This window comes from Mastacembelus armatus, chromosome 17 (genome assembly GCF_900324485.2).
Source record: "Mastacembelus armatus chromosome 17, fMasArm1.2, whole genome shotgun sequence".
NCBI classification, from domain to species: domain Eukaryota; kingdom Metazoa; phylum Chordata; class Actinopteri; order Synbranchiformes; family Mastacembelidae; genus Mastacembelus; species Mastacembelus armatus.
This window is the reverse complement of record NC_046649.1, coordinates 21,304,886-21,329,837: the sequence shown is the minus strand read 5'-3', so window position 1 is coordinate 21,329,837 and position 24,952 is coordinate 21,304,886. Positions and strand designations below refer to the sequence as shown.

The 24,952-nt window shown below is 37.9% G+C and overlaps 4 protein-coding genes across 5 annotated transcripts; all 4 read left to right on the top strand.

The window, feature by feature from the left end:
• Window positions 1-364: 364 nt before the first annotated feature.
• On the top strand, window positions 365-5,282 carry LOC113134627 (sodium- and chloride-dependent GABA transporter 3-like). The gene is made up of 14 exons (XM_026314089.1): window positions 365-547; window positions 661-795; window positions 943-1,080; window positions 1,604-1,703; window positions 1,854-1,986; window positions 2,126-2,260; window positions 2,469-2,572; window positions 2,722-2,846; window positions 2,932-3,044; window positions 3,141-3,278; window positions 3,375-3,477; window positions 4,281-4,381; window positions 4,758-4,928; window positions 5,152-5,282. Exons 1-14 carry the CDS (start codon window positions 391-393, stop codon window positions 5,263-5,265), a joined length of 1,767 nt encoding a protein of 588 aa, XP_026169874.1. The 5' UTR covers window positions 365-390; the 3' UTR covers window positions 5,266-5,282.
• A 1,952-nt stretch (window positions 5,283-7,234) lies between these two features.
• On the top strand, window positions 7,235-11,573 carry LOC113134186 (sodium- and chloride-dependent GABA transporter 3-like). Its single transcript, XM_026313422.1, has 14 exons — window positions 7,235-7,391; window positions 7,505-7,639; window positions 7,747-7,884; window positions 8,031-8,133; window positions 8,512-8,644; window positions 8,785-8,919; window positions 9,452-9,555; window positions 9,717-9,841; window positions 9,951-10,063; window positions 10,159-10,296; window positions 10,389-10,491; window positions 10,781-10,881; window positions 11,082-11,252; window positions 11,487-11,573. The coding sequence occupies exons 1-14, from the start codon at window positions 7,235-7,237 to the stop codon at window positions 11,571-11,573; spliced, it is 1,743 nt and encodes a 580-aa protein (XP_026169207.1).
• A 2,725-nt stretch (window positions 11,574-14,298) lies between these two features.
• LOC113134546 (sodium- and chloride-dependent betaine transporter-like) lies at window positions 14,299-19,159 on the top strand. 2 transcript variants are annotated; one of them, XM_026313987.1, is made up of 14 exons: window positions 14,299-14,481; window positions 14,595-14,729; window positions 14,889-15,026; window positions 15,174-15,276; window positions 15,655-15,787; window positions 15,941-16,075; window positions 16,705-16,808; window positions 16,901-17,025; window positions 17,135-17,247; window positions 17,335-17,472; window positions 17,565-17,667; window positions 18,001-18,101; window positions 18,398-18,568; window positions 18,868-19,159. In XM_026313987.1, the coding sequence occupies exons 1-14, from the start codon at window positions 14,325-14,327 to the stop codon at window positions 18,910-18,912; spliced, it is 1,701 nt and encodes a 566-aa protein (XP_026169772.1). In that variant the 5' UTR covers window positions 14,299-14,324; the 3' UTR covers window positions 18,913-19,159. The 2 variants fall into 2 exon arrangements, with proteins under 2 accessions (XP_026169772.1, XP_026169773.1); XM_026313988.1 differs by lacking the exon at window positions 18,868-19,159 and having other exon boundaries at window positions 18,420-18,550.
• An 816-nt stretch (window positions 19,160-19,975) lies between these two features.
• LOC113134566 (sodium- and chloride-dependent GABA transporter 3-like) lies at window positions 19,976-24,452 on the top strand. The gene is made up of 12 exons (XM_026314014.1): window positions 19,976-20,152; window positions 20,266-20,400; window positions 20,725-20,862; window positions 21,109-21,193; window positions 21,879-22,011; window positions 22,101-22,235; window positions 22,472-22,575; window positions 22,742-22,866; window positions 22,946-23,058; window positions 23,155-23,292; window positions 23,389-23,491; window positions 24,273-24,452. Exons 1-12 carry the CDS (start codon window positions 19,996-19,998, stop codon window positions 24,395-24,397), a joined length of 1,491 nt encoding a protein of 496 aa, XP_026169799.1. The 5' UTR covers window positions 19,976-19,995; the 3' UTR covers window positions 24,398-24,452.
• Window positions 24,453-24,952: the final 500 nt, after the last annotated feature.

Sequence of the window (24,952 nt, the reverse complement as noted above, 5' to 3'; positions counted from 1 at the left end):
GCAGTGTGACAAAAACAAAAGAACACAGTGAACTTTTCAATTGTCAAGACGGATAAAGCTGCTATCGCTCGGTAACTTCAGGCTGAGTGAGAACCAGTTCAAGCCAGTGTCTATAGCTGAGGGCACAGTAGCTGAGTGGGAACAAAAAGTTTTATAGCTATTTGAGTTTGTGTGTTCCAAACAAAAATGCTAAACAAAGACAAACAGTTTCAACAAAGTTCATGCTAAAAAAATCTTCTATTACACCCCCAAAACTGGAATAACTAGTCATGTGTTGTCAACATAAGGGGATAGGGGAGGGTGGAGTCAAATTAAAAAAAGAGATTGGCAAAGCAGTGAGTTTTTATTGCTTTGGAGTAAGACAAACAGAATAGATGAACAGACTGAAAGATGAACAGAGAAAGAAGACAAACAGAACATCAGAGCAGGGCTGGAGACAGAGGACAGTGGGCCAGCAAAACTGAATATATTCTGGTTGTTGCAGGAAATGTGGTCGGCCTGGGCAATGTGTGGAGATTTCCTTATCTCTGCTACAAGTATGGTGGAGGTGAATATTATTAACTCAGTTAATGACATTATGTGGATGCAGAGCACTGAACAAATGATGACACTGATGACTGGATGTGGACTGTAGTGGTCTAATGTGTCTAACACCTACAGGTGCCTTTCTGGTGCCATATGGTCTGTTGGTTGTGGTGTGTGGGATACCTCTGTTCCTGCTGGAGACTTCAAGTGGTCAGTACACCCAGGAAGGATTCATCACCTGTTGGAGGAAACTCTGTCCACTGGCCCAAGGTGAGATAATCGGGGTCAAGATAAATGATCCAGTTAAACTCTTTAGAAATTAAATGGTGTTTGACCAAAACTAAAATAGCTCTGAAAATGTGGCCAAACATATTTAAACTGGACACAAACATTCAACACTTTTTTTCTGTCTTTCAGGAATTGGATATGGACATTTTGTGATGTCATTTTATTCATTTAGCTACATTATAGTCCAGGTCTGGGCTCTCTTCTACCTGGTGTTCTCATTCAGATCCCAGCTCCCCTGGATCAGCTGTGAGAACACCTGGAATACAGGTAGGTTCAATGGAGATTACTTTTAAAGTTTTTAAGAAAGTAGTTTGGAAAAGCAGAAGTGAAGAAGAGACTGGATACTTTGGGCAGGATATAATAAAATTTACAAATAATAATTTTGCTATAAATTCAGATCAGTTTTTTGTTCATTGTTTTGCAAAAGATGCAAGTAAAAGTAAAAGAAAAAAAGACTGCAAATCTGAAAACACATACAAAATTTAGAAACACTTGCACAAAGAAAAATGCTGCAAATATGGATTTGCTACACTGGAAGTGCTCTAGGCACCAGGGGTTGATGAGCTTGATTAGGACAAGCAGGAGAAATATCTCTCATTTTAACATCTGAGCATCTAATGTTCCACAGTATGTTTCTGAATTTGCAGTGCGTTTCCTTAATGTTTGTTCTTTAACTTTTGCATGTGCTTTAGCTGCCACTATATTTAAATATTATAAGAAAATTGTTCACAGTATCATGTTTATCACATCCATACATTTACTATTTTACTTTTAAAAACTTCCTAAACAGCTTACTGTATTAGTCTTCAGACATTGGAGTCTTCATCAAATGTGACAGCAAATCAGACCATGTTAACAAACACAACTTCTGCTGCTATTGAATTTTGGGAGTGAGTAAAATTTTTTTTTTTATGACTTTTTATGTTTTGAAAATCATTACAAGGCAGAACAAACAAAGGAATTAAGTTCTTTTGGCGTCTGTAGTAAAACGTCATCATGTTTCTTATGTGTTTCTCTTAATAAACACCCCCTCACCTCAGGCGGAGGCTGTTAGCCATGTCTGGAGGCATTGAGGAGCTGGGCAGTGTGAGATGGGAGCTGGCCTTGTGTCTTCTGGTCTGCTGGATGTTCTGCTACTTCAGCATCTGGAAAGGTGTCAGATCCTCTGGAAAGGTCCTGTGGGAATATTTTATTTAATTTATTTTTATTAAACCACATCTCAAAACGTGTTAACTTATTTTGATTAATGATACGCATGTAAAATCCTCTTTTTTCTAGTTATGACAAAAACAGTGTACATGTTTGTTTAAAGGTAGCATACTTCACAGCCACTTTCCCCTATGTGCTGCTCCTGATACTGCTCATCAGGGGTCTGACTTTACCTGGAGCATCAGAAGGGATCTATTTCTACCTGTATCCAGACCTTAACAGCCTGGCTAACCTGGAGGTATTTCAGAATAATATGTTACTCTATATACTGTATATTATCTTGCCCCCAGTCATTAGTGATCATTTGAATCCATTTCAAAATGGTTTTAAACATTTTATTTAGTTTACTTTTATATTCATCCAGTTAGTCAACTGCCCATCCTGATCTGATGAAGACATGTAGAGTACAACTTTCACTTCAGTAAATATTTTCTGTGACATTACAGGTCTGGATAGAGGCAGGATCTCAAATTTGCTTCTCATACAGTGTGGCTGCAGGAACTCTGGGTGTGTTGGGCAGCTATAATAGATACAACAACAACTGTTACAAGTAAGTTGCAAAACAATAAATTTATGACATACTGTAAATGTTTTGTGCTACTTGTACAAAGGTCAAGAAGCACACTGCCCAACGCAGTAATGATTTGACAAAAATCTTGACTCTAATGCAGAGGATGCTTGTGTTTGTGTGACCTCTAGGGACTGCTTTTGGCTCTGTCTGCTCAACAGTGGGACCAGTTTTGTTGCTGGATTTGTCGTCTTCTCTGTACTTGGATTCATGGCTCAGAAACAGGGTGTTAGTGTTGACAGTGTGGCTGAGTCAGGTATAACGCTTACAAAACCTAAACATAAACATAGTTATGGAGAATATCACATAAGTATAAGCTCTTGTGTTATTCTAACCCACAGGTCCAGGTTTGGCCTTCATTACTTACCCACAGGCAACAGCTCTGATGCCTTTACCACAGTTCTGGACTGTCTGCTTCTTCCTGATGCTCGTCTTGCTGGCTGTTGACACACATGTGAGATTGCTGTACTAACAATTCAATTGCTGATGAAGGCACTCTTAACGGTAGACACAGAACTCATGCTACTTGCGTCTTTCATTTTATCCCCAGTATGTAATGGTAGAGAGTTTTATCACCTCTGTGAGTGACTTGTTTCCGAAGCTATTTCATGCACCAGTGAGACACGAGATCTTTGTCCTTGTCATCTGCTCATCGTTCTTCCTCATACATCTAATTTTCGTCACAGAGGTAAAGAAAATATTGAAAGAAAAACATCTCCAAGTTTAAACACACAGATATTTCTCAAAATTATGGCTGCTATTCAGTTTTTTGTATCTGTTCTAGGGAGGAATTTATGTATTCCAACTGATTGATTATTACGGCTGCACCAGAGCTTGCCAGGACTTTATGACAGTATGTCAATGCCTAGCTTTAGGCTGGATGTTTGGTGAGTAAAAATAATTTAGCAAACTAAATAATTAAATGAATGATGTCTTTTTGATCATGTGACTTGACCCTTTAGGGAAAGAACTCATTGAACTCAATGGTCAAACAGCCAAATATTGACTGAATCATTGCTCGTCATCATCATCTGATGAACCACAAATATGCGATAATGTGTCATTTGCGTAACTGTGGTAACTACCATTATAATGACTTCACACTCAAATGCAATAAAAAAGGTGACGTCCAAATAAATAAAACAGGTGTTTATTTAGACATCATGTGCGTCAAGACTAAACATAGAAAGTAAAGTTAGCTCACTTTGGAAAAAGTAAAGTGATTGTAGCTCAGCAAACCATCACTTTAACCAACATCAATGGAAATACATTTGCATCACAAACTCCCCCCAACAACAAAAACTATTCAGATCTGCACAAATTGCCGCATTTTTTATTTCATGACAGTGTCTATATGTTGCCCCAAGGGAACATGTGAATTGAAAACTGAGCGGGCCCAGAATGCTTCCTTGGGATGCTCCGTACTTGTTATCAAGTAGTTACTGCCTTCAATAGGGCTGTTTAGTATATTTACTATTATTATAAATATCCAAAATACAGTGGAGTAACTTTGAGTAATGCAATAATTTCAAGTATTTGCTATATTTAGTTAAATGATCCAATTGCTTTATTAAGACAATCTAAACAAATGTCTTCACATTATTGTCTTAATATCAGTATTTTTCAGTGTATGTCAAATTTTACATATAGAATGAAAATAAACTGTATGAACAGTCTGAGCTTCCATCAGGTGCTGAGCGCTTTTTTGTCATCATTGAGGACATGACAAGCCAGAGACCATCGGTTTTCTTCAAACTGTGCTGGAAGTACATCATTCCCCTGCTGTCTATGGTGAGACAGAAAATATTTGTTTAGCTATCCCCACTGACTGTCAATGACTTTAATTTTAGCAGTTTCCTCACTGAGTAAATGTTGTCATTTTGAGTTAACATACACTTGAATATCGTTAATTTGCATTTCAACTTTACATACCCCCTATGTATGCTTCTATGTATGCTCCAGTTCCAACTGGGGAACTGTCACTGTAACTTCCAATATTATTCCAAACAAATCTCATGCTAATATTCTGAATTTTATATAGTTATAAGATGATTAAGATGATTTCAAGTCCACTGCTAATTTCCTCAATGGGTTCACTGACATATTTTTGTATTTTTTCATGCATGTCTCTCCATGGATGTTGCTTAGTAATTCTCCCCTTCACTAGATTTCTTTCACCCTGTACCTCGTGGATTACCAACACTTGAGGATTAATGACTGGTACATATACCCTGACTGGGCATACACACTGGGATGGGCCATGACACTGTCCTCTGTTCTTATGGTGCCTCTGTGGGCAGCTGGACAGATGTGTTTGACATCAGGAACCTTCAGACAGGTCAGTGTTCAAAGAACAAACCATCTGTGATTTGTAAAACTAGTGGAGCCTCTCTTTACTGTAGAAATGATCCGAGCCTATTTTTTTCACATTCATGCTTATCCTTAGTCTGATTTACCACACACCTCAATCACTACTTTAAGTTGAACCTTAAAAGTATTTTCCCATTTCAGATGATACTGGTTTTCATCTATCACTCACCCTGGTTTTTCACATGTTGCAGCGTTTGTCCATCCTTTGTCGTCCTGTGGAAAATCCATCCTGGAAGACAGAAACTGAAGACCTGAGAGAGGAGCAGACAACTGTGGAACTGAGGACGTCTGCAGTGAGAGCTTAATATGACCTACCATGTCACATTCATTACTGTACAATAAATACATAAAAATGCCAAAGTTTCTGTGGTAGATTTGAAGCAGCTATTGTTTTAACACAAACATTTATTAAGTTATGGAATAGATAGACAAGCATTTAAGCACTTGAAAGTAGTCACTTTGACATGTCAGGGTTTAGACAAATCACATTACAGCCAATAAGTAGTGTAAGTTTAATATGCAAAGTGAAGGGATCCAGGACTGCAAGTTAAAATGACTCAAATATCAGTGTTTCTACCTCTGACAATGAAGTGGACTGAAAAAGGATGTAGAAAGCGGATGTATTTTTTATGTAATTAGATTTTTAGATCATATTGCAAAATTGCAAATCTGTCTTTTGCCTATTTTGAGCCAAGACATTGAATTTGTTTTTGTTTTCAGCATCTTTTAGGTTGGAATACTGAGGTCCAAACCTAAATTTGGTTTGGGATTCATCCATATGGTGGTCAACAAAGCTAGGGAGGTCTTCACAATTCCAAAAGTTTAGCCTCTAGCGAAGTCTTTTCATTTCTGTATTCTAATAACCTAACGACTCGAAGGGCCAGTCTGCCAGGGGTGGGCAATCCATGTTCCTCAAGGGCCACTATCCTGCTTGTTTTCCAACTATCCCTGCCCTACACACTGCTGATTAGCTGGATCAGGTGTGCTTAGCCAATCACAAGTTGGAAGATACCATCTCAGATGAGGGTGGAAGTGGGGGAAAACAAAATAAATTGGTATCTTCCAGCTTCTGATTGGCAGAACACACCTGACCCACGTAATCAGCATTGGTAGGGCAGGGATAGTTGGAAAACAAGCAGGGTTTTTGCCCTCAGTGCCCACCCCTGAGTTAAACCCTGTTCTTCTTTCGGTTCGGCGTTGCCAGATCTCGAGAGAGAAACAAGTACCCAGACCTATGAAAACAAGCTCAAAATAGGCGACTGCAGCCTTTCACAAACCCAAGCCCAAAACAAGCATCATTCATCTAACAAAAATATTATACATGTATTTATTGTTGCTTTTGAAATGATCTTTGAATAAATCCTCTTTTTTTTTCTCCGTGTTTTCCCACATATTTTCATTTAAATGTTTGTCTGCTTCGCTGCTTCGCTTTAGCCAAGTAACCAGTAGAAAACAGACCAACCTACTCTGCCTCTGATTGGCTAATGTGTGGATGGTTCCTGCAAGAGGACAAACTACTCTTCTGGGGGCTGGAAAAAAAACATATGGAGCTAGAAACCTGGCAAGCCCAAATAAGCAGCTACACTTTAGAAACAAGCCCAAATAAGTAAATAAATAAATAAAAACCCATGACGATCGAAATATGTAATCGACTTTCCAGAAAAAGAAGCCCAAAGTTGCTTATAATAAGCGGATTTGGCAACTATGTTTAGGGTTTTCATAAAGCAATGAATCCGGAGGCTGCTGAGATTAAGAAATGTACCAGCAGTCAGTTAATAAAGTCCATTATCTTGACTCAGTACAATGTATTTACAGCACCCAAATAAAGATATTTTAGGCAATTATTTCACGACTATTGTTATATGTGCCTTGGAAAAAATACCGAGGTCAGGACCTCGGGGACCTCAATGGTGGGAAGTCTATATCAATTCACCAGTGTCTGATACTTGCTGTTTTTTTTTCCATAACAGATACATACACATGCCCTAAATACCTTTGCAGTTTTGACAGTCTGGGGATGTCAAATTGTGCATTGGGAAATTATACATTTCCATTAGACATTCCATTCCATTTTTCAGGTTTTCTGAGGATTTATACAAAAACAAATAACTGTTCACTACCACCCATAAAACTGGAATGACTGGTCATGTATTCAAACATGAATGACTGAGGACAGGGTGGAGCCACATTAAGAAAAGAGATTATAAAAGCAGAAATTGGTAAATTTTTAGTACTTTGGAGTAACAGGAAAACAACAGATGAACAGATCATAAGATGATGAGTGAAAATGGACAAACAGAACAGCAGAGCAGGGCTGGAGACAGAAGACAGTGGGCCAGCAAAACTGAATATATTCTGGTTGTTGCAGGAAATGTGGTCGGCCTGGGCAATGTGTGGAGATTTCCTTATCTCTGCTACAAGTATGGTGGAGGTGAATATTATTAACTCAGTTAATGACATTATGTGGATGCAGAGCACTGAATAAATGATGACACTGATGACTGGATGTGGACTGTAATGGTCTAATGTGTCTAACACCTACAGGTGCCTTTCTGGTGCCATATGGTCTGTTGGCTGTGGTGTGTGGGATACCTCTGTTCCTGCTGGAGACTTCAAGTGGTCAGTACACCCAGGAAGGATTCATCACCTGTTGGAGGAAACTCTGTCCACTGGCCCAAGGTGAGATAGTAAAGCAGTTTTTGCCCTTGTAGTGCAAAAGATTCATCAAAACTAGATTTAAAAAATTTTACTTGATAGAAAAACAAATCATATTTTCTGTGTTTCAGGAATCGGATATGGACATTTTGTGATTAAACTTTATGCCTTTAGCTACATAATAGTCGAAGTCTGGGCTCTCTTTTCCCTGATGTTCTCATTCAGATCCCAGCTCCCCTGGGCCAGCTGTGACAACACCTGGAACACAGGTAAGGTCTATTTAGATTTCCTTTAATTTTATAAAATTGAGAAAAGGTTAAATAAACATTACATTTGTCTGTGAAACTACAAACCTACAAAGAATAAATCTGCATACTTACAATTGTCCATCTGAAATTTTCGTTCCCTATAACAGCTAACTGTGTTGGTCTTCAGATGTTGAACTCATCTTCACCAAATGTGACAGCAAATCAGACCATGTTGACCAACACCACCTCTGCTGCTGTTGAGTTCTGGGAGTGAGTCTAAATTTATTATTCTAAAATTAAACTGTATTTATTGAAGATCATTACAGTTTAGGGAAAGACTGAACAATATGTTTTTGGAGTTTGATCCATACTGACTGAAATTGGGATCTCAGACTCTGCTGCTTCAGGTTAGTTTGTTGTCAGTCCATTTTTTCCATCTTAAAAAATCTGTTAAGATGGAAAGACACTGTCAGGCTGTGAAAAAGAAAGAATAAGTGATATCATGTATGACACATCTATATAACATTACACTATTATACTATACTAAACACACGTTTTATTATTTGTTGACCAGCACCAATAGTTAGTGCAGTAAAACCTCATCATGTTTCTTATGTGTTTCTCTTAATAAACACCCCCTCACCTCAGGCGGAGGCTGTTAGCCATGTCTGGAGGCATTGAGGAGCTGGGCAGTGTGAGATGGGAGCTGGCCTTGTGTCTTCTGGTCTGCTGGATGTTCTGCTACTTCAGCATCTGGAAAGGTGTCAGATCCTCTGGAAAGGTCCTGTGGGAATATTTAATTTAATTTATTTTTATTAAACCACATCTTAAAACATATGTTAACTTATTTTGATTAATGATACCCATTTAAAATTCCATTTTTCTAGTTATGACAAAAACAGTGTACATGTTTGTTTAAAGGTAGCATACTTCACAGCCACTTTCCCCTATGTGCTGCTCCTGATACTGCTCATCAGGGGTCTGACTTTACCTGGAGCATCAGAAGGGATCTATTTCTACCTGTATCCAGACCTAAAACGCCTGGCTAACCTGGAGGTATTTTATTATTTGTTCTACTGTATATTAGCATACAGAGTTAATATATGTAATGTTAAACAAAGACAATCCAGAATAGTTGGTAATCTGTCAGTTTCACAGGAAACATCTATCTCAAACTTTTAAGCTGCCCCTGGTCATTGTGTTGGTTTGAACCCAGTTCAAAATGGTTTTAAACATTTTATTTAGTTTATTGTAACTTTGCATTCATCCAGTGAGTTAAATGTTAGTCAAAGATATTTCAGGCTGTGATGAGAGCTTCAGGGCAGCTGACAACTCCTGCAATCCACAGGAAGGAGGGAAGTGAAGCTCTCTTTAGAAAATGACATAAAGGAATTGACTCCATGTTAAAATGTTTCAATAATCTTTCGCTTTGCTTCAATAATCCTGAGAAAAGAGATAAAATATTGTGTAAAATAGGGAAAAAATCTACACTTTTGAGTTTGAGAAACAAAACTGCCCATCCTGATCTGATGAAGACATGTACAGTACAACTTTCACTTCAGTAAAAATATTTTCTGTGACATGACAGGTCTGGATAGAGGCAGGATCTCAAATTTGCTTCTCCTACAGTGTGGCTGTAGGAACTCTGGGTGTGTTGGGCAGCTATAACAGGCACAACAACAATTGTTACAAGTAAGTTGCAAAAAAACAGAATTTATGAGAACAAATTCATCATAAAATGTTTTGCAAAATTTATATAGAAGTTACACTGCAAACTACACAAAACAGTATTAATATAACATAATATAAAATACCTCTAATGCAGAGGATGCTTGTGTTTGTGTGACCTCTAGGGACTGCTTTTGGCTCTGTCTGCTCAACAGTGGGACCAGTTTTGTTGCTGGATTTGTCGTCTTCTCTGTACTTGGATTCATGGCTCAGAAACAGGGTGTTGGTGTTGATGCTGTAGTTGAGTCAGGTATATTTAAAGATGTGGAACAACATGCAGCCAAAGTTCAGTTTGAAACCCAAATACAGATACATTAACCTCATACTTTTCTACTTTGTCTTTTTGGTTTAATACACAGGTCCAGGTTTGGCCTTCATTACTTACCCTCAGGCAACAGCTATGATGCCTTTACCACAGTTCTGGACTGTCTGCTTCTTCCTCATGCTTATTCTCCTAACTGTTGACACACATGTAAGAAAATGTGTTGCATTAACTGATAAGTAATAAGGTAGTGCATTGTGAAATAAAAACATGTTATAATTTCCTCGATTTATTTCACCCTCCAGTTTGTGATCGTCGAATCTTTTATCACCTCAGTAAGTGACTTGTTTCCGAAGCTGTTTCATAAACCTGGAAGACGTGAGATCTTTGTTCTCCTCATCTGTTTGTTCTTCTATCTCACACATTTGACCCTGGTTACTGAGGTGAACAAAATATTTCCCTGAAAACACCTTTTACACAAATTTTTCCCACAAACCATTTATTAATCTCTCATTCAAATCTTTCTCTGCTGCAGGGAGGAATTTACATCTTCGAGCTTATTGATTATTATGGTTGTACCAGAGCTTGTCATTATTTCATGGCATTATCTCAGTGTCTGGCTCTGGCCTGGGGCTTTGGTGAGTCCAAAGCATTTACATATTTATGTCTCATTTTCATATGATACGTGTCACGGTTGGTTTGAATGTTTTTGTATTTTGGTGCGTAGATGTTTCATTACAAATGATCCAAGTCAAAATCTGAATTAATGGAAATATGCACCAGACTAACCAAATATTTTAATTAGATTCTTTATCCCATCACTCTTATTATAATCTCATATCAATTTCCTTTCTGTATTACACTAATAAAAAAAGACTATGTGACTTTTTAAACTGATCTAATGGACCATAAATAACTGTCTATCAGGTGCTGACCGTGTTATTAACATCATTGAGGACATGACAGGACAGAGACCATCTATTTTCTTCAAACTGTGCTGGAAATACATCATTCCTCTGTTGTCACTGGTGAGTCAGAAAAGTTTGATGACAGTGAAAATTTGGTCCCATTAAATTAGTAAAGTTGAATGCAGACACCGATAAACTTTCTGTTGAAGTCTGTTGAAAAATATTCTTTACTTTTCATTTAATAATAAAAAAGCCACTTGGAAGTGTTTTAAACATCTTAATAATTTATTTTTCCAAAACAACTCTTCTTACCTTCACAGATTTCCTTCATCCTGTATCTGGTTAATTTCACACACCTCAGGATTAATAACTGGTACCTTTACCCAGACTGGGCGTATGCACTGGGATGGACCATGACACTCTCGTCTCTTACTATGGTTCCACTGTGGGCAGCTGGACAGATGTGTTTGACATCAGGCACATTCAGACAGGTCAGTGTTCAAAGAACACTATACAGAGAACAGCAATAAGTGTGCTGCATGATGCAAACATAATCTGAAGACTGTGTTTACAGTGTGTTGGCTGGCATTGAAGTTCATGCACTGACATTCTGGCATGGTCCACTGCATGATACCAATGCATCCAAATCCTTTGGTGTTGTCTGAGAAATATTAATGTCCTAGACTCATTGTTACTCACTCATCTTGTTCTTGTCTGTGTTCCAGCGTTTGTCCATCCTTTGTCGTCCAGCTGAAGACCCAGCCTGGCAGAGGAGAAAAATGGGAGAAGACAGAACAACTGTAGAGCTCTAGTGATAATTTAATATGAACCATATCACATGTTGACAAACAACACCTCTCCTGCTATTGAGTTCTGGGAGTGAATCAAAATAAATTAGCTAAGAACTACAATCCGCATATCTCAGCCTCTGGTGCTTCAAAGTTAATTTTTTCTCAGTTTACAACTATACTAAAAAAATGGAGTAGGCTACTCCTATATGTGGAAACACCTTTCGATCTTAATAAAGCTTTCAGTGTGTTGAAGACTTAACTCAGTTAATTCCATAATATTCATCAGATGTTTCCTATAGCTGCCATAAGATGACCATAAATGAATCTTCTACTACAGTAGCTCTTAAATCATCTGTAAGACCTCAGTTATGTTTAGACTGCTTCTCTCCAACAGATCTCTCTGAATTCACATCAGCAGTTGCTTCATCTAAATCATCAACATGTCTCTTAGACTGGACTTGTTTCTACACTTGTCCTGCTAGACCTTAGTGCTGCATTTAACACCATCAACCACAGCATCTTAGTACAGACACTGGATCATGTGAATGAAATCAAAGGGACAGCGTTAAAATGGTTTCAATCTTATTTATCGGACAGATGCCAATTTGTTCATGATGAACCTTCCACGCACACAAAAGTTAGTTATGGAGTTCCACAAGGTTCTGTGCTAGGACCAATTCTGTTCACCTTATACATGCTTCCTTTAGGCAATGTTATCAGAAAGCGCTTTATTAATTACCACTGCTATGCAGATGACACTCAGCTGTATCTATCTATGAAACCTGATAACACAAACCAGTTAGCCAGACTTCAAGCATGTCTAAAGGACATAAGGGCCTGAATGACCAGTAACTTACTACTTTTAAACTCAGAGAAAACAGAAGTTATTGTATTTGGGCCTATAAACCTCTGAAACAGCTTTTCGAACAATATAGCTACTATAGATGGCATAGCCTACTGTGCTGGAGGCCTACTACTACAGTTATTTTTGACCAGGATATGTCCTTTAATTCACACAAAACAAATCTCTAGAACTGCCTTCTTTCACTTCTGCAATATTGCAGAAATTAGGACCATCCTTTCTCAAAATGATGCAGAAAAACTAGTTCATGTAACTTAAGAACTTAAAGTTCACTTAATCCAGAATGGTGCAGCCAGAGTTCTGACAGGAACTAGCAAGAGAGATCATATTTCTTCTATACTAGCTTCCCTTCATTGGCTCCCTGCAAAATCCAGAATAGAATTTAAAATCCTATATCCCACATTTTTCCTCTCCACTGTTGCCAAGTGCTACTCATAAGGGATTTGTTGGGTTTTTTTGTTTTTTGTAAAATGCCTTGAGATGATTGCATTGTGATTTGGCGCTATACAAATAAAACTGAACTGAACTGAATTGAATTGAATTCACTGGCCAGGGGTCTGCTCAATAACAGAACATGAAGGGATTTCTGGTGAGACAAGAATAACTGATATAGGTTTTTTTTTCAGTCCAGAAAGAGTCATTTAATGTATAATACCTGGAGTACCCCATTATGTAGCACATCTAACAGCATCTTTATTTAAAATATCGTTCACTGTATCATCAAACTGATTTTAGCCTGGCTGTGAAACAGGATAAATAACTGCTATAATATATGATACATCTACGGTATATATTTACACAGGTGCCTTTCTGGTGCCATATAGCTTGTTAGCTGTGTGCGGGTGGGATACCTGCAGTATATTCAGTTGGTCAGTCACACAGGAAGGATTCATCCTGTCTCAGTAAACTCTGTCAATTGGCACAAAGTGGGATGTTGACCTAAAGTGTACTGTCAACAAAAAGAGAGACAAGAACTTATATCTTCCTGAACAGCACTCTTGTTTTACAGCTAATTGTACCCACAGCTACAATAAGTATAGCAGCGATTGATGCAAGTATAAGTAAGCCAGAATCCCCACAGCTTTGTCAATATCTTTTTGAATGGTTTTATAAAACATTTTTCTTGTTAAAATTGCTGTGTGAATAAGCAAAACTGGAGTTAAAAAGGACAGATCAAGACACTATGCAATATCATAATAAATACAAAATAAACAGCTACATTTTTCATAGTTATTTACATTAACATTGCTTTATAATCTATCCAGAATCATTTAAATGGGATAATTTCACTTTCATTTGACCTCTATGGAGTAGGAAAATCTTCAGTAAATATTAGTTTAACAGGGTTATTGTACTGCATATTTTTAATAAGTATATTAAAGTGAGTGGAGTGACTGGTCATGTGTTACATATGACTGATTGATAGAGACCATGATTGCTTTTCAAATTATACATTAGTATTAATTATCTCTGCCAATAAGTCATCAGTCAATAAGGAATACAAGGCAGTCTGCAGGAGTGTGACAAAAACAAAAGAGCACAGTGAACTTTAATGTTGTCAGGATGGATAAAGCTGATATCCTCCTAAAATCAGGCTGAACTAGAACGACTTCAAACCAGTGTCTGTAGCTGTGTGGGAACAAAGTGATAAGTGACATGGCTGCTTGAGTTCAAGTGTTTTAGACAAAAATGCAAATCATGGACAAACAGTGAAACTGTATGACAAAGTTCATACTAAAAAAATCTTCCATTAAACCCCCAAAACTGGAATAACTGGTCATGTGTTCAAACATGGGAGAGACACAGAGGATAGGGTGGAGCCAAATTCAGAAAAGAGATTGAAAAAGCAGTACTGCTAAGTTTTTATTGCTTGGGAGTAAGACAAACAGAATAGATGAACAGACTGAAAGATGAACAGAGAAAGAAGACAAACAGAACATCAGAGCAGGGCTGGAGACAGAGGACAGTGGGCCAGCAAAACTGAATATATTCTGGTTGTTGCAGGAAATGTGGTCGGCCTGGGCAATGTGTGGAGATTTCCTTATCTCTGCTACAAGTATGGTGGAGGTGAATATTATTAACTCAGTTAATGACATTATGTGGATGCAGAGCACTGAATAAATGATGACACTGATGACTGGATGTGGACTGTAATGGTCTAATGTGTCTAACACCTACAGGTGCCTTTCTGGTGCCATATGGTCTGTTGGTTGTGGTGTGTGGGATACCTCTGTTCCTGCTGGAGACTTCAAGTGGTCAGTACACCCAGGAAGGATTCATCACCTGTTGGAGGAAACTCTGTCCACTGGCCCAAGGTGAGATAATCGGGGTCAAGATAAATGATCCAGTTAAACTCTTTAGAAATTAAATGGTGTTTGACCAAAACTAAAATAGCTCTGAAAATGTGGCCAAACATATTTAAACTGGACACAAACATTTGTAGGAAAAAAACAAAATTTCTTTCTGTATTTTAGGAATCGGATGTGGACATTTGGTGATCAAACTATATGGGTTCAGCTACATAATAGTCGAAGTCTGGGCTCTCTTTTCCCTGATGTTCTCATTCAGATCCCAGCTCCCCTGGGCCAGCTGTGACAACACGTGGAACACAGGTAAGGTCTATTTAGATTTCCTTTAATTTTATAAAATTGAGAAAAGGTTAAATAAACATTACATTTGTCTGTGAAACTACAAACCTACAAAGAATAAATCTACAAAACTTACAATTGTCCATCTGAAATTTTCGTTCCCTATAACAGCTAACTGTGTTGGTCTTCAGATGTTGAACTCATCTTCACCAAATGTGACAGCAAATCAGACCATGTTGACCAACACCACCTCTGCTGCTGTTGAGTTCTGGGAGTGAGTCTAAATTTATTATTCTAAAATTAAACTGTATTTATTGAAGATCATTACAGTTTAGGGAAAGACTGAACAATATGTTTTTGGAGTTTGATCCATACTGACTGAAATTGGGATCTCAGACTCTGCTGCTTCAGGTTAGTTTGTTGTCAGCCCATTTTTTCCATCTTAAAAAATCTGTTAAGATGGAAAGACACTGTCAGGCTGTGAAAAAGAAAGAATAAGTGATATCATGTATGACACATCTATATAACATTACACTATTATACTATACTAAACACACGTTTTATTATTTGTTGACCAGCACCAATAGTTAGTGCAGTAAAACGTCATCATGTTTCTTATGTGTTTCTCTTAATAAACACCCCCTCACCTCAGGCGGAGGCTGTTAGGCATGTCTGGAGGCATTGAGGAGCTGGGCAGTGTGAGATGGGAGCTGGCCTTGTGTCTTCTGGTCTGCTGGATGTTCTGCTACTTCAGCATCTGGAAAGGTGTCAGATCCTCTGGAAAGGTCCTGTGGGAATATTACAAACCTTAAACTTGTATATACTGCAAAAACCACCTTTATTCATTTTACTACAAACATATTTGAACATATTTCTAATTATCTATCAATGTCATTTTTTTGTTATTTTGTGTTATTTTTTTGTTTGTTTGTTTAAAGGTAGCATACTTCACAGCCACTTTCCCCTATGTGCTGCTCCTGATACTGCTCATCAGGGGTCTGACTTTACCTGGAGCATCAGAAGGGATCTATTTCTACCTGTATCCAGACCTTAACAGCCTGGCTAACCTGGAGGTATTTTATTATTTGTTCTACTGTATATTAGCATACAGAGTTATATGTAATGTTAAACAAAGACAATCCAGAATCTGTTAGCCACAAGCAACATCTATCTCAAACTGGAGTTAGAAAAACAAACCTCAAAGTTGCCCGTGGTCATTGGTTTTGGTTTGAATCCAGTTCAAAGTGTTTTCTTAACATTTTGTTTAGTTTACTTTTGCAACTATCCAGTTACTGTAGCAGGATCTGAGACTGAGACAAGAGAATACTTCAGGCCACATGACAATTACTTATGAACGGCGTCACCTGAATGAAAGGTGCTTTTTAAATAAACCTCAATTGATTGATTGCTTAATTGGATTGCTGCCATCATCAGGAGGGAGACACGTGAAACTTCCCCCTGACTCATAAGACAATTATCTCCATGTTGAAATGTCAGTGTTCACAGTATTTACATAAAATCAAAGACAAAATAATTTTGTGTGAAACTATCAGCAGCAAAAACCCTACACCATAAGTCAGAGTCTGAACAAAACCACCCATTGTGATTTGCTTTGGACACATGTACAGAACTACTTTTACTACAGTAATGCAATACTCCCTGCTGCACAGCAGTGTATAATTTCCCTTTTGTGACATGACAGGTCTGGATAGAGGCAGGATCTCAAATTTGCTTCTCCTACAGTGTGGCTGTAGGAACTCTGGGTGTGTTGGGCAGCTATAATAGATACAACAACAACTGTTACAAGTAAGTACAACCTACAAAGCACAGAACTAATGCTAAGTACAAAGTCTGCTCTTCTCTAATGCAGGGGATGCTTGTGTTTGTGTGACCTCTAGGGACTGCTTTTGGCTCTGTCTGCTGAACAGTGGGACCAGTTTTGTTGCTGGATTTGTCGTCTTCTCTGTACTTGGATTCATGGCTCAGAAACAGGGTGTTGGTGTTGATGCTGTAGTTGAGTCAGGTATATTTAAAGATGTGGAACAACATGCAGCCAAAGTTCAGTTTGAAACCCAAATACAGATACATTAACCTCATACTTTTCTACTTTGTCTTTTTTGTTTAATACACAGGTCCAGGTTTGGCCTTCATTACTTACCCTCAGGCAACAGCTATGATGCCTTTACCACAGTTCTGGACTGTCTGCTTCTTCCTCATGCTTATTCTCCTAACTGTTGACACAAATGTAAGATATACTGTAGTTGTTTTTACTGTCCTATTGCATTGTGGGCAGAAAAAAATTAATCTTTACCTTTTTATATTTTGTCCTCAGTTTGTGTCAGTAGAATGTCTTGTCACCTCAGTAAGTGACTTGTTTCCGAAGCTGTTTCATAAACCTGGAAGACGTGAGATCTTTGTTCTCCTCATCTGTTTGTTCTTCTATCTCACACATTTGACCCTGGTTACTGAGGTGAACAAAATATTTCCCTGAAAACACCTTTTACACAAATTTTTCCCACAAACCATTTATTAATCTCTCATTCAAATCTTTCTCTGCTGCAGGGAGGAATTTACATCTTCCAGCTTATTGATTATTATGGTTGTACCAGAGCTTGTCATTATTTCATGGCTCTAAATGAATGTCTGGCTCTGGCCTGGGGTTTTGGTAAGTCCAAGAGTATTTACATATTTATATCTAATTTTCATGTGTCATGAATTGTATGAATGACACATATTGTCATATTGTTGATATTGTCAGGTTTCGTTTTTCCTAAACAGCCTATATCAGAACTTGGATGAGTGGAAGTTATACCCATAGGCGTCCTATCAGTGATTTTATTAGATTGATTTGGTGTGACTCCAAAATAATCTGAATCTGACCAAATGTGTTAAACAGATTTTTTTTAATCCAGCAACCTCAGTTTCATCTGAGTTTTCCTTTAAAACCTGCCAGGACTTGTAAACTGGTTCTAAGGGACCATCTATGATTGTCTATCAGGTGCTGACCGTATTATTAACATCATCGAGGACATGACAGGACAGAGACCATCTATTTTCTTCAAACTGTGCTGGAAATACATCATTCCTCTGTTGTCACTGGTGAGTTAAACAGTTTTGATAATTCACTGCTAATTTAGCTGGTTAATGCACATTGAATTCTACAGAATGAAAAACCTCTTACGCTACAAAATGTATCTTACCAACAAGCCTTATTTTAAATAAAACAACAAAAGAAGACTTGTAGTACCTTCCTGTAGTTTTTATATTTTGTCAGAGATAATACATCGGATTTTGTGCTGAAATATTTTGGCCACTGGGAAGTGTTTTAAACATCTTAATAATTTATTTTTCACGAGTCTTCTGTCTTTCCAAACCAACTCTTCTTACCTTGACAGATTTCCTTCATCCTGTATCTAGTTAATTACACACACCTGAAGATTAACAACTGGTACATTTACCCCGACTGGGCGTATGCACTGGGATGGACCATGACACTCTCGTCTCTTACGATGGTTCCACTGTGGGCAGCTGGACAGATGTGTTTGACATCGGGCACATTCAGACAGGTCAGTGTTCAAAGAATTGAGTCCAACAAGGACCTTTTGTTTTCTTATGACTGAATAATATGATTTCACATTATAAACCATGACATTAGTGGGTGGTCTGTAAGATTAATTAACACACTATGTCTACAGCAGATGTATATATTTGAAACATCTGGATGGCTTTTTAAAATTGTGTGAAACTCATGTAGTCATAATTAGTGGAGTGGGTAGTCAGACATGGGACGCTGAACAATACCATCGTTTGTCGCAAGAATTAATGTTTATCTTACTCACTCAGCTTCTTCTTTCCTGTGTTCCAGCGTTTGTCCATTCTTTGTCGTCCTGCTGAAGACCTAGTCAGGTAGAGGAGAATTATAGAAGAGGAGAAGACAACTGTGGAACTCTAGCGACAGTTTATATGACCTGTAAAGTCAATAAAGTAACAATACACTTCATTTGGTCATTTAGAAAATAAATTAAAAAAATAGTATTTTCCACATCTAAGTAGCAACACCTGCAAACCATGAATTGTCAAGTATTTCTGTGTACGTTCATATGTACTAATGTCATCATATCATTAGTCCTTGACCTCTTGCTTGCTCTCCAACTATTAGGCCTCTTTGTCATGTTGTAAACATCTTAGTGCAATAAATGGTTTAGTTTACCTGATGAAATCCCACTCACATGATGTTTTTTGTTATCTTAAACCCAAGATTGTATCCATGTTTACTACAATACATGGACTTCATTGTAGGTTTACTGTGAAAGTTTGTTCAAATATATATTTCCAGTCAAAAGGTTGGACACACTTTACCACTCAATTGAATGTGAAACCGTGTCCGAACTTTTTCACTGGTACTGTATCTATCCATGTCATGCTATCAGCACTCAAGCAAGCCTCAATGAAAAACCTCTTACGCTACAAAATGTATCTTACCAACAAGCCTTATTTTAAATAAAACAACAAAAGAAGACATGTAGTACCTTCCTGTAGTTTTTATATTTTGTCAGAGATAATACATTAGAGCTAATTGACTTCCTCATTAAGTCAATGTGCCCCCCACATTAGCTCCACGTCACCCCTGTGGTCCCAGTGTTCACTTTGGGAACTACTGTGATGAGTGTAATGAGTGATAGTACAATAACTAGGCCCATTCAAACAAACATAAATGTTTGAGTGACAATACGTTTAAGATGGTTATTGTAACCTGGCTATCATTGCTTTTTAAATTATAATGACAGACTATTGAAAGAGGAGCAAACTTACTCTTTACCTGGATTTTGCAAAACAAAAGCCCAGCATCATTTGACTGACCAGTTTTGTATTTAAATATGATTGGCTAAGGGCAAGAAGGAGTCAAATTAGGAGAAGACTTATAAAAGCAGAAACATTATGGTTTTAGTGCTTGGGAGTAATAGAAACACATAACAGATCAACAGAGCTGGAGATGATGAGAGAAAGAAGACAAACAGAACATCAGAGCAGGGCTGGAGACCGAGGACAGTGGGCCAGCAAAACTGAATATATTCTGGTTGTTGCAGGAAATGTGGTGGGCCTGGGCAATGTGTGGAGATTTCCTTATCTCTGCTACAAGTATGGTGGAGGTGAATATTATTAACTCAGTTAATGACATTATGTGGATGCAGAGCACTGAATAAATGATGACACTGATGACTGGATGTGGACTGTAATGGTCTAATGTGTCTAACACCTACAGGTGCCTTTCTGGTGCCATATGGTCTGTTGGCTGTGGTGTGTGGGACACCTCTGTTCCTGCTGGAGACTTCAAGTGGTCAGTACACCCAGGAAGGATTCATCACCTGTTGGAGGAAACTCTGTCCGCTGGCCCAAGGTGAGATGTATGTTGAACTAAAATCTAAAATTACAGTTGTGCTAATAAATTTACAAACCCCTAGCGGATTTTAGAAATGCTGGCCATTTGTAAAAAATATGAATGATTATGCTGAAAACTATTCTTTATAAAGACAGTCATCAGATATAATCTTTAGTATTGTAATTGCACTTGTCAGTATGATTTTTAAAAAGACATGTTCTGCATGTTTAACTATGTATTTCAAATTCATGTATTTCTCAAATTGTGCTAGAGGCCTGTACATTTTCGAGCACCATGTAATATCACAAAACAAGAACTGGCAGTCTGCTGTGTATTTTTCAGGAATTGGATATGGATACTTCATGATGAAACTATACGACTTTAGCTACATTATAGTCCAAGTCTGGGCTCTCGTCTACCTGGCATTCTCATTCAGATCCCAGCTCCCATGGGCCAGCTGTGACAACACCTGGAACACAGGTAAGGTCTTTGGACATTGTTGGTAATAAATTTAGACTTTGAAAATAAGACGCTTTGCCTGCAGTGTTTTTGTTTGTCAAACAGTATTGTTTCGGAAAGATATAATTATTATACAACTTTTTACGTGTGTATATTTGTCATAATGTGTAATAAATCAGTCAAGCCTCCATCGTTGTAGTATGATATTGTTTGGCCAATTGTGCTCATGTTAACTATAAAATCTTTTTGGTTTGCTCCCCAAACCAGCGAACTGTCTTGGTCTTCAGACTTTAAATCTGACTCTTGCAAAAAACCATACCAACGCCACCTCTGCTGCAACTGAATTCTGGGAGTGAGTCTAATTTTATGTACTGTAAATTACTGTATCATGTATCACTTTTTAATACATGCTAAATAACTACACTCCTGCTGTTTGTGCTATATCACTGTATTGTTCATTTTCTGTAATCTTTGTTAAAACAATATTTGTTTTTGCCTTCCCCTAAGTCATTATCAAATATTCAGAATTTCAAATCTTTTGCCGTGGCTGGGAATGTTCAACAGTACAACCCAAGAAAAGAAGATAATTGCCAGCAGATAGATGAGCTAATGAATAAAACATCTACCTCATTTTGACAATGAAAAAAATTCAGCAAACTGAGAAAACAAATTATGGAACAGCTATAGAAGTACGCTAGGCTCTTGAGACCACTTCACTTTTTGCTCTACACAGGCAGAGAACATACATACATACATTATTTTCAGCTCGTCTTGGCCTGGTCTATTTTGATTTTTTATTTTGGCATTTTTGCTTTTGTGTGACTATTGCCGCTACAAAGAATGCTTGAAAATACAAATATCTCAGACTAGGAGTGAACTTTGCATAATAGCAAATTAGAATTATGTTTTGTTTATGAGTATAAGTCTCCAGAGCTGTTTTCTGCAACAGCTATGAAATAAGTGGAAGATGCATCGTATGTCTTCGTATTCCGTAAGTTAAGATAAAGTGTGTTTTACCATATTTCTCCTCTTTTCAGGCGGCGGGTGTTGGGAATGTCTGGAGGCATTGAGGAGCTGGGCAGTGTGAGATGGGAGCTGGCTTTGTGTCTCCTGGTCAGCTGGATGTTCTGCTACTTCAGTATTTGGAAAGGTGTCAGATCCTCTGGAAAGGTCCTGTGAGAATATTTTTTTTAAAAGGTATTGTTTATTGGAAACATTTTGGGGAAAAAAAATCATTTAAAATACCTGTTTCTTTTCAGGTTGCATATTTCACAGCCACATTCCCATATGTGATGCTCCTGATACTGCTCATCAGGGGCCTGACTCTGCCTGGAGCGTGGGAAGGGATCTATTTTTACCTATATCCAGATTTACACCACCTGGCTAACCTGGAGGTGACAAGTGTGATACTAACTTTAGAAGTACTAAGGTACCACTTTGGAAGACAGTATAAACCATTCTTGAAGTTTCCATTCAGATTACTTCTATTTAGGTGCTTGGCTGACTGAATGACTGATCAACAGACCATCAAACCAGCATTGCCATCCCCAGATTCATGCTGTCAACAGGACTAAAGACAAAATTTCAATCAGTTGAGGAGTCATGAAGAGTCATTTTTTTGGCATTACAGGTCTGGATTGAGGCAGGATCTCAAATATTCTTCTCTTATAGCCTCACAATAGGGACTCTAAATGTCCTGGGCAGCTACAATCACTACAACAACAACTGTTACAAGTAAGTATAGGTTACAGAATATATCACATGAACTTTCTCCAAAATTCAGATTAGAAGTAGGTTTAACCGTCACATACCCTGTTTCTGTCCTGTTTGTTTAGACAGCTACTTAAATGTCAAAACAAAATTAACAAGGGCCTCTTACCTGTCTTACCTGGACCTCTAGGGACTGCTTTTGGCTCTGTCTGCTCAACAGTGGGACCAGTTTTGTTGCTGGATTTGTCGTCTTCTCTGTACTTGGATTCATGGCTCAGAAACAGGGTGTTGGTGTTGACAGTGTGGCTGAGTCAGGTATAACGCTTACAAAATCAAAACATAAACATATTAATACACACATAAGTATAAGCTCTTGTGTTATTCTAACCCACAGGTCCAGGTTTGGCCTTCATTACTTACCCACAGGCAACAGCTCTGATGCCTTTACCACAGTTTTGGACTGTCTGCTTCTTCCTGATGCTCGTCTTGCTGGCTGTTGACACACATGTGAGATTGCTGTACTAACAATTCAATTGCTGATGAAGGCACTCTTAACGGTAGACACAGAGCTCATGCTACTTGCGTCTTTCATTTTATCCCCAGTTTGTAACGGTAGAGAGTGTTATCACCTCTGTGAGTGACTTGTTTCCGAAGCTATTTCATGCACCAGTGAGACACGAGATCTTTGTCCTTGTCATCTGCTCATCGTTCTTCCTCATACATCTAATTTTCGTCACAGAGGTAAAGAAAATATTGAAAGAAAAACATCTCCAAGTTTAAACACACAGATATTTCTCAAAATTATGGCTGCTATTCAGTTTTTTGTATCTGTTCTAGGGAGGAATTTATGTATTCCAACTGATTGATTATTACGGCTGCACCAGAGCTTGCCAGGACTTTATGACAGTATGTCAATGCCTAGCTTTAGGCTGGATGTTTGGTGAGTAAAAATAATTTAGCAAACTAAATAATTAAATTAATGTCTTTTTGATCATGTGACTTGACCCTTTAGGGAAAGAACTCATTGAACTCAATGGTCAAACAGCCAAATATTGACTGAATCATTGCTCGTCATCATCATCTGATGAACCAGAAATATGCAATAATGTGTCATTTGCGTAACTATGGTAACTACAATTATAATCACCTCACACTCAAATGCAATAAAAAAGGTGACGTCCAAATAAATAAAACAGGTGTTTATTTAGACATCATATGCGTCAAGACTAAACATAGAAAGTAAAGTTAGCTCACTTTGGAAAAAGTAAATTGTAGCTCAGCAAACCAGCAGCATCACTTTAACCAACATCAATGGAAATACATTTGCATCACAAACTCCCCCCAACAACAAAAACTATTCAGATCTGCACAAATTGCCGCATTTTTTATGTCATTACAGTGTCTATGTTGCCCCAAGGGAACATGTGAAATGAAAACTGAGCGGGCCCAGAATGCTTCCTTGGGGTGCTCCATATTCATTATCAAGTGGGGCTGTTTAGTATAGTAACTATTATAAGTATCTAAAACACAATGGAGTAACTTTGAGTAATAGCAATAATTTGAAGTATTTGCTATATTTAATTAAATGATCCAATTGCTTTACTAAAACAGTATCTAAACAAATGTCTCCACATTATTGTCTTAATAGTATTTTGCAGTGTATGTCAAATTTTACATATAGAATGAAAATAAACTGCATGAACAGTCTGAGCTTCCATCAGGTGCTGAGCGCTTTTTTGTCATCATTGAGGACATGACAAGCCAGAGACCATCGGTTTTCTTCAAACTGTGCTGGAAGTACATCATTCCCCTGCTGTCTATGGTGAGACAGAAAATATTTATTTAGCTATCCTCACTGACTGTCAATGACTTTAGCAGTTTCCCCACTGAGTAAAGTTTTTGGTCTTGTGTCAACATACACTTGAATTTGGTTAATTTGCATGTGAACTTTACATAACCCCTATGTATGCTTCAGTTCCAACTAGGGAACTGTCACTGTAACTTCCAATATTATTCCAAACAAATCTCATGCTAATATTCTGAATTTTATATAGTTATAAGATGATTAAGATGATTTCAAGTCCACTGCTAATTTCCTTAACGGGTTCACTGACATATTTTTGTATTTTTTCATGCATGTCTGTCCATGGATGTTGCTTAGTAATTCTCCCCTTCACTAGATTTCCTTCATCCTGTACCTCGTGGATTACCAACACCTGAGGATTAATGACTGGTACATATACCCTGACTGGGCGTACACACTGGGATGGGCCATGACACTGTCCTCTGTTCTTATGGTGCCTCTGTGGGCAGCTGGACAGATGTGTTTGACATCAGGAACCTTCAGACAGGTCAGTGTTCAAAGAAGAAACCATTTGTGGTGTGTAAAACTAGTGGAGCC

Coding starts and splice junctions, on each gene's coding strand:
- LOC113134627 (XM_026314089.1), top strand. CDS start 391: ATGAACAGAGAAAGAAGACAAACAGAACATCAGAGCAGGGCTGGAGAC. Junction 3,045..3,140: donor TGCTGGCTGTTGACACACAT/GTGAGATTGCTG, acceptor TTTTATCCCCAG/TATGTAATGGTAGAGAGTTT. Junction 4,929..5,151: donor CATCAGGAACCTTCAGACAG/GTCAGTGTTCAA, acceptor CACATGTTGCAG/CGTTTGTCCATCCTTTGTCG.
- LOC113134186 (XM_026313422.1), top strand. CDS start 7,235: ATGATGAGTGAAAATGGACAAACAGAACAGCAGAGCAGGGCTGGAGAC. Junction 7,885..8,030: donor TGACAACACCTGGAACACAG/GTAAGGTCTATT, acceptor TCCCTATAACAG/CTAACTGTGTTGGTCTTCAG. Junction 10,492..10,780: donor GGCTCTGGCCTGGGGCTTTG/GTGAGTCCAAAG, acceptor ACTGTCTATCAG/GTGCTGACCGTGTTATTAAC.
- LOC113134546 (XM_026313987.1), top strand. CDS start 14,325: ATGAACAGAGAAAGAAGACAAACAGAACATCAGAGCAGGGCTGGAGAC. Junction 14,730..14,888: donor ACTCTGTCCACTGGCCCAAG/GTGAGATAATCG, acceptor TCTGTATTTTAG/GAATCGGATGTGGACATTTG. Junction 15,788..15,940: donor GTGTCAGATCCTCTGGAAAG/GTCCTGTGGGAA, acceptor GTTTGTTTAAAG/GTAGCATACTTCACAGCCAC.
- LOC113134566 (XM_026314014.1), top strand. CDS start 19,996: ATGATGAGAGAAAGAAGACAAACAGAACATCAGAGCAGGGCTGGAGAC. Junction 20,401..20,724: donor ACTCTGTCCGCTGGCCCAAG/GTGAGATGTATG, acceptor TGTATTTTTCAG/GAATTGGATATGGATACTTC. Junction 20,863..21,108: donor TGACAACACCTGGAACACAG/GTAAGGTCTTTG, acceptor TCCCCAAACCAG/CGAACTGTCTTGGTCTTCAG.